The 15,923-nt window shown below is 35.2% G+C and overlaps 1 protein-coding gene across 8 annotated transcripts in view; it reads left to right on the top strand.

Annotated features, from left to right (window-relative positions):
* The window catches only part of NR5A2 (nuclear receptor subfamily 5 group A member 2), a 174,463-nt gene that overhangs the window by 99,807 nt on the left and 58,733 nt on the right, over positions 1-15,923 (top strand). For all 8 annotated transcript variants that reach the window (XM_074222300.1, XM_074222302.1, XM_074222301.1 and 5 more), the window contains one exon: positions 8,867-9,014. In XM_074222300.1, coding sequence (XP_074078401.1) covers positions 8,867-9,014 — 148 coding nt within the window. The remainder of the gene's footprint in view (positions 1-8,866; positions 9,015-15,923) is intronic.

The raw sequence follows: 15,923 nt of genomic DNA on the forward strand, positions 1-15,923 counted from the left end.
CTATATAAATGTTAGATATGATTTTTTAAATAATCAGTGGCCAAATCTTTAAATATGAGCCTCTCTCTGCATTTAGTTGCCTAGCACTGAGTAAATAATGAGTCTATGACAAGTATACCCCAAAGCTTGGTAAGATCTTCCAGAGTTTTAGCTATGGACTTAAAGGTATTAGCAGCCAAGAGCCTATATTCAAAGATTCTCTGGCTTGGAAGAACCAGTCATAGCTTAGACTTTACTTACATGATCTCGTAGAATTCCCGGTAACCAGAGTTCCATTTGGATCCACAGTGAGACATCTTAAGATCTTAGTAGAGGGACATGTATTAAGAATAAAAATTTTCAAAAAAATACTCATTAAACCTTTCTTGGTACATCTATGGGGTCCTAAATTCCTCTCTCAATACTTAGTAGTCCCTAATATCCTGTTCAGCCCAAACACAGTCCATGTAGTCTTGGTGAGAAAATAAAGTCAGAAAAGCTGTAAGGTCAAGTTCTCATTTGATATGTAATTCAAAAAGCAATACCAACTTCAAGCTTCACAAGATGAGATTCTGGCCTCCCGATACTTTTACAGAATGTTCTAATGCTAATATGAAATCAGATCTTTGTTCCCTTCCTACAAGCTGCTCCAAGGTCATTCCTCGATAAATAAAATTGTTGTGTCTTAACCAAAGTAGAAAGGCATATATTATCCCCCTTTGAGACTGAAGAAAGCTACCAACTATGAAGACCATATGCAATAAATCAGCCTTATAAAAAGCTATCTTCTTTTGCCATGATCTAAACAAAAATGTGTTTTTACTGTGTACGCCTGAGGATAATATTTTATAGGTTAGCCAAGCTAGAGACTATAACAGTGAATCTTTGCACCATTGTTAATGAATTGGGTCACAGAAAAGACATTATCACAGAGGGAACCTCCAGTCCTATATGCCATGAAAGACTTGTCTAAACCTGGGCAAATCCTTTAAACCTTCTGGGTCTTGGATTCCTCACCTTTAAAATAAAGGCAGTGGACTAGTTGATTTTAGGTTCTCTTTCTGCTCTAAATCTATGCTCTTTTGATCTCAGGTTTAGAGGAATCATCAAAGATGATTATTTTAAACAACTATGCCTACAATCCCCACGATTGAAATGAGAGGTGAAACAGGAATGCTACAGAGAAAATATGTTTAGTCTTTCACCTAGTGATTTAAAGTCACCACAATCTACACTGGACTTGTAATCAAAGTTCTCGTAGTTGGAAGGGACCAGACAGTTTGTCCAGTCCAATCCCCTCATTTCACAGATGAGGAAACCAGAGCTCTAACCGGTTAAGTGCCTACTCCAAAAGTGATTGATAGCCAGTTTTGTGATGGGAGACTTCTGACTAAAAATTACACAATGCTGCTTCTTCCAAGAGATAAAGATGGTGTAAAATGTGCTTGGAATCAGAGGAGATATTGTGGGTTCAAATCCCAGTTCTAACATTTAATATGGGTATAATTTTGGGCAAATCCCTTAACTTCTCTGGACCTCAATTTTCCCATCCAAGAAGGGAAAGAATCATCCTAAGTCATCCTTAAAAATAATTTGAGAGTTCTTAGAACATCAAAATGTTTAATATTTTCTTTTTATTCATTCCTGTTCTAAACTTAAATGTTCTAATTCTATGACTTAATAAAGAAATGAAAAATTCTTACAGTCCAAAAGTTTGGAACTTGTAGAAAGCAAAGCTAAATGAATTGACTTTATGGTTTTTCTCTTTAAATGCTCTACATCACTCTAAATGGATGTAAAGCATTTTATTTTAAAATTGTCACATTGATGTTTTTCTGTTGTATTAGCAGAGCTATGAAGATATATTTATCTCCTTTTGCTCTAACTATACACATTTTAACCTAAAGTTAGAATCAAAATTAATTTCTGACTCTTTCTTGCTAAGAGGCATCTCTTGTGAGGAGGCCACTCTTACTGCCTTCTCATCCTCTTTACTCTCAAAAGAATTGTTACTCAAAGCCCTGTCCTAGTCTCCTATTTTCACCTGTTTTTGCATATTCCATTTGAAGAACTGGGAGAGCTGTTGCCACCACAGTTGACCCTTGATCACCAAAATTATATTCTAGTTATAGATTAATTCTTTTTCTTGTATTTCAGCTGAAACAAATTTGGAATCTTTAAAGAGGGAATTTACTAGGGGGGAAAAACAAAATGCAAAAGATATAGGATTCTAGAAAAGAAGAATTTACAGAGCACAAAATTTCTTTTCCTTTTAAGTCTAGTCTAAGAATGGTTTGGATGATGTTCAGTCTCTCTTCCCATTACTTATCACAGTCCTGATTGGTTTGGTTGTTATTCAATCTATTCAAGATCCTAGGCTGGGCTCATTTGGGTTTAAAATCATAATGAAGTATGGTGGATGCTTTATTTTTTTCCAGGACCAAACCCACCCTTCCTCCCAACTTTCCTATTTCTCTTGAAGGTACCACCGTCCTTCTGGTCACCAAGGTTTGCAGTTTCAGCATTTTCCTTTACTTCTCACTCCCATATATCCATTTGATCTTGTCATTTCTACTTCCACAATCTTTTTGGCTTCTATCCCCTTCCCTCACATAGCTAGCAATTCATTTCAAGTTCTTATCTCATCTAGTCTAGATGGCTGCACTGGCATCTCCCGTTTCTTCAAATCATCCCACACATTGCTGATGGTTTTCCTAAAACAAAAGTCTGATCATGTTATTCTATATTCAGTCAAATCAAAATTGATACATCAGGTTACCCTCAAATAATAATTTCTTTCTCTCCACATGAAGGGGTTTCTTTTTCTTTTTTTTCAGTTTTCTTTTATTCTGAACTTTAGAAATAAACCAAGCATTTTCATAACATAGTAGAATAGAAAGAAAGTTGATTGTACATGAAGCTGCAAGTTTATTATATATGTTATTTTCTGTTCCATATAAATAGATCATAAAATAACTATGTAATTTCCTTTTTTCTTTTTTCTTCCTTCCCATTCATCATCCTAGAAATGAATAATTTTTCTAAATAATTATTGTTAATGATAATGACAAGGATAATAACAGATCCCTAGTGTTTTAGACTAATCAAAAATAAACCCATATTCTGACTCCAACCTACTTTCCCAACCTTGTTAAATATTCCTCCCTTTCCCACATTTTCCTTACTGCTCCTATATATATGATATTCCATCTCTCTGCCTTTGTTTGCTTAGACCATTTCCCTGCAGGTAGAATGAACTTCTTCCTCACTTCTACCTCTTACCACCCCTTATTTGATCCAAAATTCAGAACCATCTTCTTTGAGGTCTTTCTTGATTCTCCCAATTTCTAATGTTCTCTCCCATTCCCTTTTTTAATCATCTCTATACATTTTGTACATATTCATCTTGGTTTTGTCTCCCCAGTAAAATGTAAGCTAATTGGGGGCAGGAACTGTTTCACTTTTATTTTAGTATATCCAGTGCCTATAACAGTGTCTGACACATAGTAGATGTTTAACAAACATTGATTAGTTGATTTTGTGTCCTGCTGCCAGGAATGTCCCCTCTGACACAATACTTCCTGGCAGCCTCCAACCTTACTGGAGTCTTGTCTCTGTTACCTCAGCTCTTCCATCAGACTAGATAAAATGCCTTCTCTCACTCATTCCAACCTCACTCTTTGTGGGACCTCTCACTAAGTTCCTTTTTCCTATTCAAAGGACAGCCCCCTCAGTTGCAGAGCAATTTGTCCTGAGCTTAACTAGTGAACAAACTTAGATTTTCAGAACCTTCAACTTCTCCCTCTGCCCCTATTCTCTTTGAAGGCACTATCACTGCGAGAATAGCTATCCAAAAATCTATCACTGAAGTTTTATAATGGAAAGATATTCTAATAGAATATAATCTTCTTGGAAAGACTTTCTTTTTCTTTCTTCCTTCCTTCATTCCTTTCTTTTTTGGTCTTTGCAACCACATACTTTTCTGGCACATAGTAGATACTGAATAAAAATGTATGAAGTGAATGAATGAAAAATAGTGACAATAAAGACATTTTAATGAATAGCAAGAGAAAGATCTTTTTCCTAACAAAATTTACTGTTAAAGTAACCACAGCAGTTGATCAAATATAATGTCTTAAACCATGATAATCAGTTTTAAATAGATGATCTCTAAAGTCCCTTCCTAAAAAAAAAAATCATATGAATCCTACAATAGCAAAATCAAAGTTGACACATCACAGTTCCTCAAATAGTTATTCCCTTCCCTCCAGATGAGGTGGCTTCTTTTTCTAAATAACTATTATTGTTAATGATAATGATAATGATAGCAGGACAGCAACTTAAATGAGTATCGTTTCTATCTCTAAACCTCATCAAAAAGATGAGAACAAGATAATAATAATAGTAACTGAAATGTATATGGGCATTTACAAATGTTTAACAAAATACATTATCTCATCTACAATGCAAATATTCTATAGCACTTTGAAGTGTTATCAGTTTTAATGTTTGCATATTTTAGCTAATTAACAACTGAGTAACATCCATCCTATGGGAAGGGTTTACTGGCAACTTATTCATTATCTTCTATTATTGTGTATCATGTTAAAGTGACAGACGTTGGAGAATGTACAAGTCATCAAAATTTCACTCCTTAGAATTAAAGATGATTTAGCTAAAGCAGTGTTCTTGTTCCCAATAATGGAAATGTATTTGAAAGGGACAGCAATTTAGAGCTTTTCTTCAATATCTTTCTACATTGTAGTGGCACAAAGATCATGTATAAGAGAGTAATCAATTGATTTACTAAGTACATAAAAGGCAAGACCAACTGTCCCTGAAATGAACAAAAACCATCAGACTTCAAACAAGAAAAATGTAATTATGTTTATAATAAAATGTAAGATGTTGCAGATATGATAAGAAGTTTGTGAATAGTCACATTTTCTTTACAATGTTTTTAAAATTACAACTAAATTGGAGTAGAAGGTTATTGAGGCTTCCTTCAGATCTCAAATTTTGTGATTTTGTTTTATCACAAAATATCTTGAAAGCACATTGCTATTGTTCATCGTTTCAGTCATGTCCTACTCTTTGTTACTCCATTGAGGGTGTTCTTAGCAAAGATGCTGGAGAAGTCTACCATTTCCTTCTCCAGTTCATTTTACAGATGAGGAAACTGAGGCAAACAGGGTTAAGTGATTTTCCTAGGATCACACAGCTAGTTAGTGTCTAAGGCTGGATTTGAACTCAGAAAAATGGGGCTCAACTATCTATTTCACTGTGCCACCACTCTTCCACATAAGCATGAAAATATATATCTGTTGTTATTGATTGATTTCTTGATATCCATTTTAATAATTGCTGTTCCTCATACATGATATTGTATCTCCTATCTCCATACTTTTCTATATGCTATTCCCCAAGCCTAGAATGCACATCTTATTCATCTTCTATTTCTCAGAAAATCTAGTTTCTTTCAAAACTCAACTCAAACACCATTTCCAATGTAAAACTTTTCCTGATTCCTTGCAGCTGGTAGTTCCTTCACCACCACCACCACCATCACGACCCCAAAAATTGCCCTGAGGAATGACTGTGCATATAGTCTATATTTGCTGATTACATACATACTATTTCCTCCTACAGAATGCAGTCTCCATGAAGTAACTCCTTTGTGCTTCTATCCCCAGTGCTTTGAACAATATTTAGCACATAATAGGTGCTTAATAAATACTATTTGATTGATTGACTGCATCTGTTTAAATTCTAGGAAATATTTGAAAATATTTTTCAGGTACATTATTTTTGAGACTCCTTGTGTTTCAAAATTCAATTATTTGGATTCTTCATTGTGTCTCACACATTGAATCTCACATAATTCCTTTTAAAAATACAAGAATCAAAATAACTAAAAACAATAGCAATAATATTAGCTAACATTTATATGAGAAGCAGCTGTGGAGCTACCAAGACCTTTGTTCATGTCTGACTTTGTTAAGTTCTCAGTTTTTTAGGTAACTCAGAATTATTAATCTGGGATTCATGAACTTGTTTTTTAAACTATTTTAACAACTATATTACCACAGAATTATTTTTTGTAATCCTACACATTTTATTTTATATGTTTAAAATATTATTCTAAGAAGGAGTTCATAGACTTCACCAGATTTTGATAAGGTACATGTTCCAAACAATAACATAAAATTGAGGGTTAAAAAATAGGGATCAAGAATATAACTAGGGTGGCTAGGTGGCACAGTGGATAAAGCACTGGCCTTGGAGTCAGGAGGACCTGAGTACAAATCCTGCCCCAGACACTTAATAATCACCTAGCTGTGTGGCCTTGGGCAAGCCACTTAATCCCATTGCCTTGCAAAAAAAAAAAAAACTAAAAAAATATAACTAGTACCTATATTGGTAAGAGGAAGTGTCCTCATCCTGGAGTTTACTATGTCATAGAAATCAGTTCTAATCCCTATCCCTAATATTTATATAGCTCTTTAATTTTTGCAAAGTATTTTACAAATCCACTTCTAACATATAATTCAAATTCAGGTCTTTCTGACTCCAAGTCCAGCTCTCTATTATTATGTTCTCTAGCTGCCTGAAAGTATTATGCACATATAGAATGCAATCTAAAGTATATCTATTTTTGCATGCTTATTAGGAAGAGATAATATGCTTTCCAAGTGGCAGTGATGATAACATTAAATTTTGTGTTATTTTTAAAATTGCATAATGATGAGGAAAGCAAGACCACTCTCATGCTTTAGAGGTAGATTAATGTCCTCAAGCCACAGCTATAGTTTTCATGTTATAAGCTGTAATATATGTAATCCCATTGTACATACTATTTCATTTTAAATGAAAACTGAGAACAGATATCCAACAACTCTCATCTTTTCTAGTTTTATACTGTGCTCCATCTACCATAATGGGAAAACCCAGTTGATAGTGGAATTCTTCTGAGAAAGCTCTCAGACAGTGGTCTGAGTCAATAATAATTGGGGGGGGGGGGGGAGTATTTCCAGGGAAATCTTTTCTGCTCTTTACACAGAACATGTTGATCCATGTACTTTTGGATTAGAATTTAAAGTCCAGGGGCAGCTAGGTGGCATAGTGGATAAAGCACCAGCCCTGGAGTCAGGGGTACCTGGGTTCAAATCCGGCCTCAGACACTTAATAATTACCTAGCTGTGTGGCCTTGGGCAAGCCACTTAACCCCATTTGCCTTGCAAAAACCTAAAAAAAATGAATTTAAAGTCCAATTAAAGTACAGACATGATAAGGACGCCCCTATCTGTTAGTAGGGAGTTCACCTCCTACTAGTAATGAACAGCCCCCTCACTGCCATTTAAGGACAAGCAGAGATCTGACTCTCAGGTACAATGACAATACAATAATTACAAACTTGTCACATCCTGGTCTCTTATCAACTCTGGTTTCAGCTTAGTATACAAATCACAAATGTTCTGACTCTTTTCCAGTCCCATAAACTGAAGTAGAGGTTAGAACATCTCTGAGGACTTTAAACATTTGAATTGTAGAGACAACTAGCAACCCACTGACAAGTAGAAAGTAGAAAGGACAGCAATGTGCTTAATACGAAAGCCTTGCCAGAATAGACATTAACTGAGGCTTTTTCATGCACAGTTGACTTTATATAAACTGATTGACACCTTTGGGGGTCGTCTTTCCACTGACTCATAATTTTTCTCACTCTTGAAAAAGGTTTCTTGTACACTTGGTATTCTCTAGTTAAAGCTGAAAATTCAACTCATCATATTTACACAATAAAAAAAATCCATTCTGCCTTGTTTTTAATTGCAAATCCTACTCAAGGGACCAGTTCTCCTGCTTAGGAGGCAGCCCTGTGCCTTCTACTAGAGAACCAAGAGCAGTCAATTATGGTAATGAAATGTCAATAAATATAAAAATTTAATACAGTCTGCTCTTGGTGAGTGGCAGATGAGGACTTGCCTCCCAGACAAATTTGCTGCTGCTGCAAATATTAAATGCACCTGAAAGAGTAGCCCGTTGCCTGAGAGCTCTCCAAGAGAAGGAGGATGGGAGATTCAGGTACCAACTGGGCTTTCCCATTATGGTATAATCGAGCAGTAAGGCCAATACTGTTCTTGACATCCATCCAAACATCTTAACTTATTATTATAAATTGAAGCTCCAATGTTCCCATGAATAATATAAAATTGGTGCCTCACAGAGATTTTTTTTTCTTTTCTAATGAATCAGTGAAGCATTTTCAAGGCAAAGGAAAGCATTTCTTAAAAGTAAGGTCATTACTATCTTGTGAGAAAACTACAGAAACCTCACCCTGCAAAAAAAAAAAAAAACTTTGGTAGTTTGCACAATTTTGTACGTTATGGTTTTTTTCTAATGAACATGGGATTTCCCAGACAAATTACATCAAAACTATTTTCTCTCCTTGTTTGACAGTAATATTTAACCATAGTTGCTAAGAATTTTTTAGTTGGACAGTACAAATATATAAATACATGTGTAAAGGTAGATAGTTATCAATGTAGATACATATCTCTTTATGTATGGATATGTATAAATATATATATGTGTGTATACACATTTATATCTGTCTTTCTCTATACATATATTCATGTGTATGTAGACATATTTATATATAATTCCCTGACATTTCTAGAATAAAATTTATACTTCAGAAGGGTGGAGTATAATATACAATTACAGTCCATGGAATCAAACTTATTCTATAGAAAAATATTGCCATTATTGCTTCCATTTGATGAAATTGTTTGTTTTCTTTGGCACTTGGTTGTCCCTTTCTGATTCTTATAACAAAGTCAAATGTGATCCTCTTTTGAATATATTCAAATGTCATTCTCCTTTGCAGGTGGATTATTCTGTAATTGCATCGCAAGCTGGAGCCACCCTCAACAACCTGATGAGCCATGCTCAGGAACTAGTGGCCAAGCTTCGTTCTCTGCAGTTTGATCTACGAGAGTTTGTGTGTCTGAAATTTTTGGTGCTCTTTAGTTTAGGTAAGAAATCTCATTACATGTATTTTGAACTGGATGTGTGGTATTTTCCTGGTTTTGATGATCATAATGGGAGCTTGAAGGAAGCAATTATTTACTTTTTGAAAAAGTTTTTCTTTTACTTCTTCACATGTTGATTTACATCAGCAATTGGATGTAATCGATAATCATTTTGGCTATCAATTCAATTCAACAGATTCTATCACCTACCTTATGCAAGATATGGTACTGGGCTAGGATCCAGAGTTACAAAGATGAAACCTAAAGTCCCTGTCTTCAAAGAGATTACATTCATTTGGATATTTTATCAGGATATGGATAAAGAGATATTAGGATAGAGGCCTGGATTTTATTCCACAAGTAGAAATAGCACTTATAAAGATCACTGAGGATAAGAAAAGATGCATGGTCTGCAGTAAGAATTGTAAATCCTGAGTTTCAGTAGCTTCCGGAAGAGGAAGGTTTCTATGGATCCCTTGTTTCAGCACTCTACTTCCAATTTGCATGTAAACATAGATCTGTGATTTGGGGAGGGAAGAGGAGGGGAAATGGGCAAAATGCGGCATTGTTACTGACATAGAAAACTCCCAGTATGGCAGCTCCCTCCTCTTGGGCAGATTAGATTGGTAACTCATATGTAATTTAAAGAGTTGCCTGAGGCAATGAGAAGTTAAGTGACTCCCCTTCCTCCCACAGTTAGCATGTGTCAGCAGCAAGTCTTGACTCCAAGGCCAAACCAATATCTACTACACCATGCTGCCTCTCTAAGAAGCAGATAGAAATGAAAAACCTCTTTTACAAAGCTGTATCAATGTTGATAGCCCTAACTAGCTAGCATATAGACAACATTCCTAAAGTGATGTGAACATTTGCACACATAATATATAAAGACCTTTTGTCATGAATTTAGCAAGGGAAGAACCAAATCTTGGGGTAGAGTTGTTGTCATCTTCATCACTGTTATATTATAGAAAGGGTTTTGGCAAGAAAAGATACCTATACATTTCAAATTGTTTAACTTAAAGTCCTCAGTAAATCAGTCAAGAAAAATCACCCTTGTCGGGATTTTTTTTTTAAATAAAGGATTAAGGAGATGAATTTTTATTGACTTCAAAGGAACACATTTTCTGTCTGTCCCTTGCTTGATTTTTGCATTTTGTTAGCTTAATAAAGCCAACTTAAATAAACTTTTTGCCAAATGCATTTATTACTTATTGGCAGACAGCTGAGGGAGGAGACTTCCCTTGAAAGAAAAAATATGCAGAAATCAGATTTACTAACATGTGTTTTTTCTTTAGGTTTCAGTTAGAGGATAGTTGTGAATTCATATACGGTGAAATAAAACAATAATGAAATGTTTAAACTGCAAAGTAAAACAGATGTGCCTGCTTCCCAAATTGGGTCCTTTAATTTCTTAAATTCTCCTTGACAGTACTACACAACTGTTGCTAATAAAAGGAATAGTTTGAAATAATATAACCAGAGTTAATTTTTCACATGTAGTCAGTGTTAAAAAAAAAAAAGTGGTAGAGTTTCATAGTTTGGAAACTATGATAAAGCATAGCAAATAGAAATGTTAAAAAAACAGAAAAGATTTTACTGATCAAATGTATTGTTCAAAGATTCTGGACTATATTCCATTTAATGAATTTGAACACAAGACGCTAAGAAATCCCAGCTTCTGAGGCTCTGTCTTCTCTCCAGACACAGAGGTTTTAGAAAATTGTCTCAAGTAACATGATGTTATCTCACAAATTAGACCAAGTTTGTATATTGCAAGATTTCTGAGCTGTTACTTTTTATTTTTAATTCTGGTATATTTTATCAGTAATTAGATGGTGATGTAGTAATATCTGTAGAAGGAACATTATAACAACTCAGTGATAAAATATTTAAAAAGATTCATCTCACTTCAATGGTATTTTAAATTAGATGAATAACTGAATTTCGTTTGAAAATGTTCACATTTACCATGAGCCAGCTTTGGTTTGCATCACTTTAATCTTTGCATCAAGTGGTCTGATTCATGTTACATAATTATTTCATTCTCTTTTATTATTTGGAAGCAGGATGGGAGTGGAGTAGTGAACCTCTTTTATAAACTCACACTTTGTCCTGTTGAAAGTATTGAGCCAGATTTTCTCCAGTGCCTAAGTTACTCTCTAGTATTTTCTGACATTTATAGAGACATATTAAGTGTTTTAAGTCATCAGGCTGCCAATGTAGATAGAGTCTAATCATCCTTTTTAAGTTGAGACCCCTCCTTCCCTGACACCCCCCCATAGAGGTTTTAGAGCAAAAGCAAGAAAAGGTTTCAGCCAAAATTTTCTTTTCAAAGAAGCAAAGCATTGGCAATCTAATGGTAAAAGATTCCAAATAATTTTGTGCTAAAAATGCTTTTGATTCATTTTAGAGGAAAATGAAAGGCAAGGGAAGCTGAATAAAAACAGCCACTTAAGAGCTGAGATACTGGTGAACAGAAATTACAAGAGATTGGTAAGCAGAACAACAGGGCTTTTTTTAAAGAAAAAAAGAACTCTATTTTTAAATCAATGCAAAACTTTATAGGGAGCTTCTATATAGTCTGCAATGTTGGGTCCCTGATTTAGTAGGGAAATGAAAAATCCCTGGAGTTGCTTTCAGCTTTAAGAGCCCATAAGCAAGGAATTAAAGTAGGGGTAACATCCACACATGGGGAATTGCTGAGTTCAGCTCTCCTGACTCCTGAAGAGATACTCATAGTTTCTATCTTGCAGGTGTTAGACTCTTCAAATTAGAATGTTAGCAAATGAACTATTTAATTATCACATGTTTCTGAGAGCAAAGGGGAAACATGCATCCCCAGAAATTCACCACTAGGACAGTCCCATCTTGACTACCATAGTGAAGTGGAAATTAACCAAATGGCACTAAGAAATTTTTTTCTTTGATTTTCCTGTGTATGAATGACAGATTTTTAAGTGATGTGTGATCTGCATTCTACTAACTAGAAATGAAATCTATTTCTCAGTCAGAATCAAAAAACAAAGAATAAATAGACAACTTAAGCTATGCTTTGCCTTTAAATTTGAAGAACTTTTAAAATACCAAATAGGATATCTTCAAGTTAGCTCAGTAAAAATGGATCTGGCTCTGTATCTTGAGATATATATGACAGTTTGCCTGGTGCAAGAACAGTTCTGTCGTCACAAACCATCCCAGTTTCTTAAGACAGTACTGGGTAATTCAAGACTGTGCAGAGACATAAGCTATATACTTGATAGGGTTTTTATTTCCAATTAAACTGCCTATATACTGTACCTAAATATTTAATAACCTAACTGGAGCAACCCCATTGATAACTTAGGAAATGAAAAGATTTTCTGAGTAAGAAACTACATTGGCTCCCTAAAATCAATAGCTCCAGAGCATTATGGTGAATCTGCTATGTTGTCTACCACCAACAAAACTCAAAGTAGATCATGAGGAAAGAAATAACTGCAGTTGGAGGAAGAAGGAAATAATATCATTATCCCCAAGCGACATCTCCATGGTCATTCCAGAGAGAGGGTGAATTCTTGTCAATAGGAACTCCAAAGAGCAAATGTAGAGCAAGAGACAGTTTGCCCAAATAATTTTATAATGTGATAAAGTCTGCATCATTAGGAAAATTAATATATCCTAAATACTCAGAGTATGAAGTGTTTAAAATGTGTCGGCTAAGAAATCACTCTCTCTGGAGGCAATGATAAGTCAACTCCACTCAGCTGTCAAATTGATCTTCCTAAAGCACAAAGCAGTCCCTGTCATTGCCCTACTCAACAAACTTCAGAGGCTCCATATTACCTCCAGGATCAAATATAAATTCTTTTGCTTGGCCCTTAAAGCCCCCCAAGACTTGGTTCTTTCTTACTTTTCCAGTCTTCTTACACTTCACACCCTTCCACTTACAATCCTGTGATACTAGTCTCTGCTATTCTTCAAATAAAATAAAATACTTTGACTTGCCTAAGATGTTTACCATAGAACAGGAGAATTTTGAAAGACTTTTGAATGACAGGCTTAGGAATCCGAGGGTAGCTGTATTTGGAGAGGAGGAAGCCCCTTTCATTATACTGGAAAAAAGTCAACAATAGACCAAGAGGATGAGATGTGGATATACGGGAGATTAACCTTGAAGTGGTGTGAAGAGTAGATCAAGAGGGTGGATTGGAGGTGAAAGTTAGAATAATATTGCCTTGATAGAGTGCAGAAGGGATTTGACTATTCACATAGCAGCTGTGGGAATGCAAAAACAGAAACAATGAGTTTTATCAGCTGTTTGGATATGAGAGTAAAAATAGTTGAAGAAGGCAATAATAAAGCCTAGGTTTTTGAATAGGACTGCCTAGATACTTGAAGTCAAACCGAAACCAGACCAGATATAATAAGGGAAAAGATTTTTGAGAGAGAGAGAGAGAGAGAGAGAGAGAAATTATCAAATACCAGAGAGAGAGAAATTATCAAATACCAGAGACAAGGGATCAAGAAGATAGTTAAAAACAATTTTTATCCCAGATAAAAATAGAGCACCAGCAAAATGAGCCAAACATTTAAAATGGGGAGAGACCTTAGTGGCCATTAAGCACAAACCCCTCAATTTATAGATGAGGAAAGAAAAATGCAGAAAGAGGATGCTTTGGCCCCAGATCATACAGGCAACAGAAGTGCATCAAATTTAGGTCTAGTGACTTCAAATTCTGTCTGACTATATTGACTCTAGGACAGGTGCTCTTAATCTTTCATGTCTTGTAATCCTTTGGCCATCTAGTGAAGCCTATATGCCTTCTTCTCAAAACAAAATTGTAATTAACTGAAGGAAATGCTAGCTTTCAGTTAGAGGGTAGTCAAAATTAAAATTAAAGAAAACCAATTCCCATCCAAATGCATGAACTCCCTAAAATGTATCCAATGGATCCCAGTTAAGAAGCCTTACTCTAAATGTCAAACATCTAGGACAGTTAAGTAATTGTGAAACGAGATGAAGTGACTTTATTTAGACTCAATTTGGACAACAAAGAAATGTGGGGAAATGCTAACTGATATTAGTCAGCAAGTATCTATTAAGCACATGTTCAAGCATTAGGCTACGTACTGGGGTGCAAACCAAAAATTAGAAAAAATTGCTACTTGCAAAGAGTTTACATTCTGTCAAGGGGGGTGAGGAATATATGTATGCAAATAGAGAATAAATCCAAAGTGATTCAATACAAAGCAATTTGTAGGGAGGGAATCAGCTCTTGACAGGATTAGGAGAGGTTTCATGGAGAAGATGATGATTTCAGAGAGGGATTATTTGAGGCAGAGGTGAGGAAGATTATGTCCTGCTCCAGGACATGAAAGACAAGCTGTGCAAGGGCTGGAGAGGCAGAGTAGTGATGTGTGTGAAGATTAGAGGGGAAACCTCGCTTGGTGGGACCACAGGACGTGGGAAGGAGTAACATCTGATGATGCTAGAAAGCTGGGTTGGCTCCAAATGGTGAAGAGCTTTAACAGTTAAAGAGAAACAATACTATTTTGTCTTATGCTCTAACTTTAAGAGTTAATTTTGAGGGAGGGAGAAAAATGTGAAACCCAAAAGCTTAAAAAAATAATTGTTGAAAACAGTTATGCTGCATGTAGTTGGGAGAATTACTTTTAAAAAATATCCGCTGGTCCCAGAAAATGAATCACCAAATGAATCAGCTAAAGAATATGATTGGCTAAATCGTTCAAAACAAAAATCACACCTACCTATCATTCAAAAGAAAAACAAATCTTCAGGAGCAGCTGTCTAGTATGAAATTGTTCTAATAAAATTTTGGCAGTCAGAATTGTTAAAAAAAAAAAAGAATATGAATGGTTAAAACCAAGTGACAGATGCCATAGTGGCTTCAGTGTTGAGCTGGGAGTGAGGAAGATGTGTTCACCAATCTCTAATACTTACTAGCTGTGGGGTCAGGAGTAGGTCACATGAACTTTGAGCCTCAAGTTCCTCATTTGTATTTTGGGAATAATAATGACTCTTACCTTGCAGTGTTGTTGGGAGGAACAACTGAGTCACTGCATGTTAAGTATTTTGAAAAGCTTAAAAGCATTACATAAATAATAGATCATTATAATCATTATTATTATTATATTAATTTACATCAAATTCTAAATCCTAGGTCTTATATAATTCCTTCTTAGTTTAATAATAATAATAATAATGATAACATATTATAATATAATAAAGTTTATATAGCACTTTAAAGACCACAAAGCACTTTTAAATTTCATGTCTTGCTAGATACTGTAATTGTTCCTAGTTTACAGATGAGGAAATTGATACTCACGTTAAGTAATAATAATGATATTTATATGGTACTTACTATATGGGATTAGCTAGATGGTGGCCTGGAATCAGAAAAACCTGCGTTCAAATCAAGCCTCAGACACTAGTCGTGTGAGCCCAGAGGGGAAAAAAATCACTCTTTGTCTCAGTTTCCAAAATAAGTTGAAGAAGGAAATAGCAAACCATGCCAGTTTCTTTGCCAACAAAATCCCAAATGAGGTCATGAAGAGTCAGACATGACTGAAACAACTAAACAGCAACAATATACCAGACATTACACTAAGCACTTTACAAATACATTATTTGTTCCTCAAAACAACCCTTTAAAGTAGGTGCCATTATTGTCCCATTTACACATGGGAAAATGAAAGGAAATGGAAGAGGGGAGGGGGTCCACACAGAGAGCTGATAAGTATCTGAGTGGGTTTTCCATTTAGCATGTAGGATAAATAACAGTTTAGAACATCATTGATTAAGATCTAGAAGGACTTTAGATCTTCACCAAGCTCCTCCTTTTCCTGAGGGGGATCAAAAAGTCCAAAATCTGTCAGGTGTGATTTGCACAAATTTACACAAACCTT

The sequence above is a fragment of the Macrotis lagotis genome, chromosome 2 (assembly GCF_037893015.1).
Source record: "Macrotis lagotis isolate mMagLag1 chromosome 2, bilby.v1.9.chrom.fasta, whole genome shotgun sequence".
Lineage (NCBI taxonomy): Eukaryota > Metazoa > Chordata > Mammalia > Peramelemorphia > Peramelidae > Macrotis > Macrotis lagotis.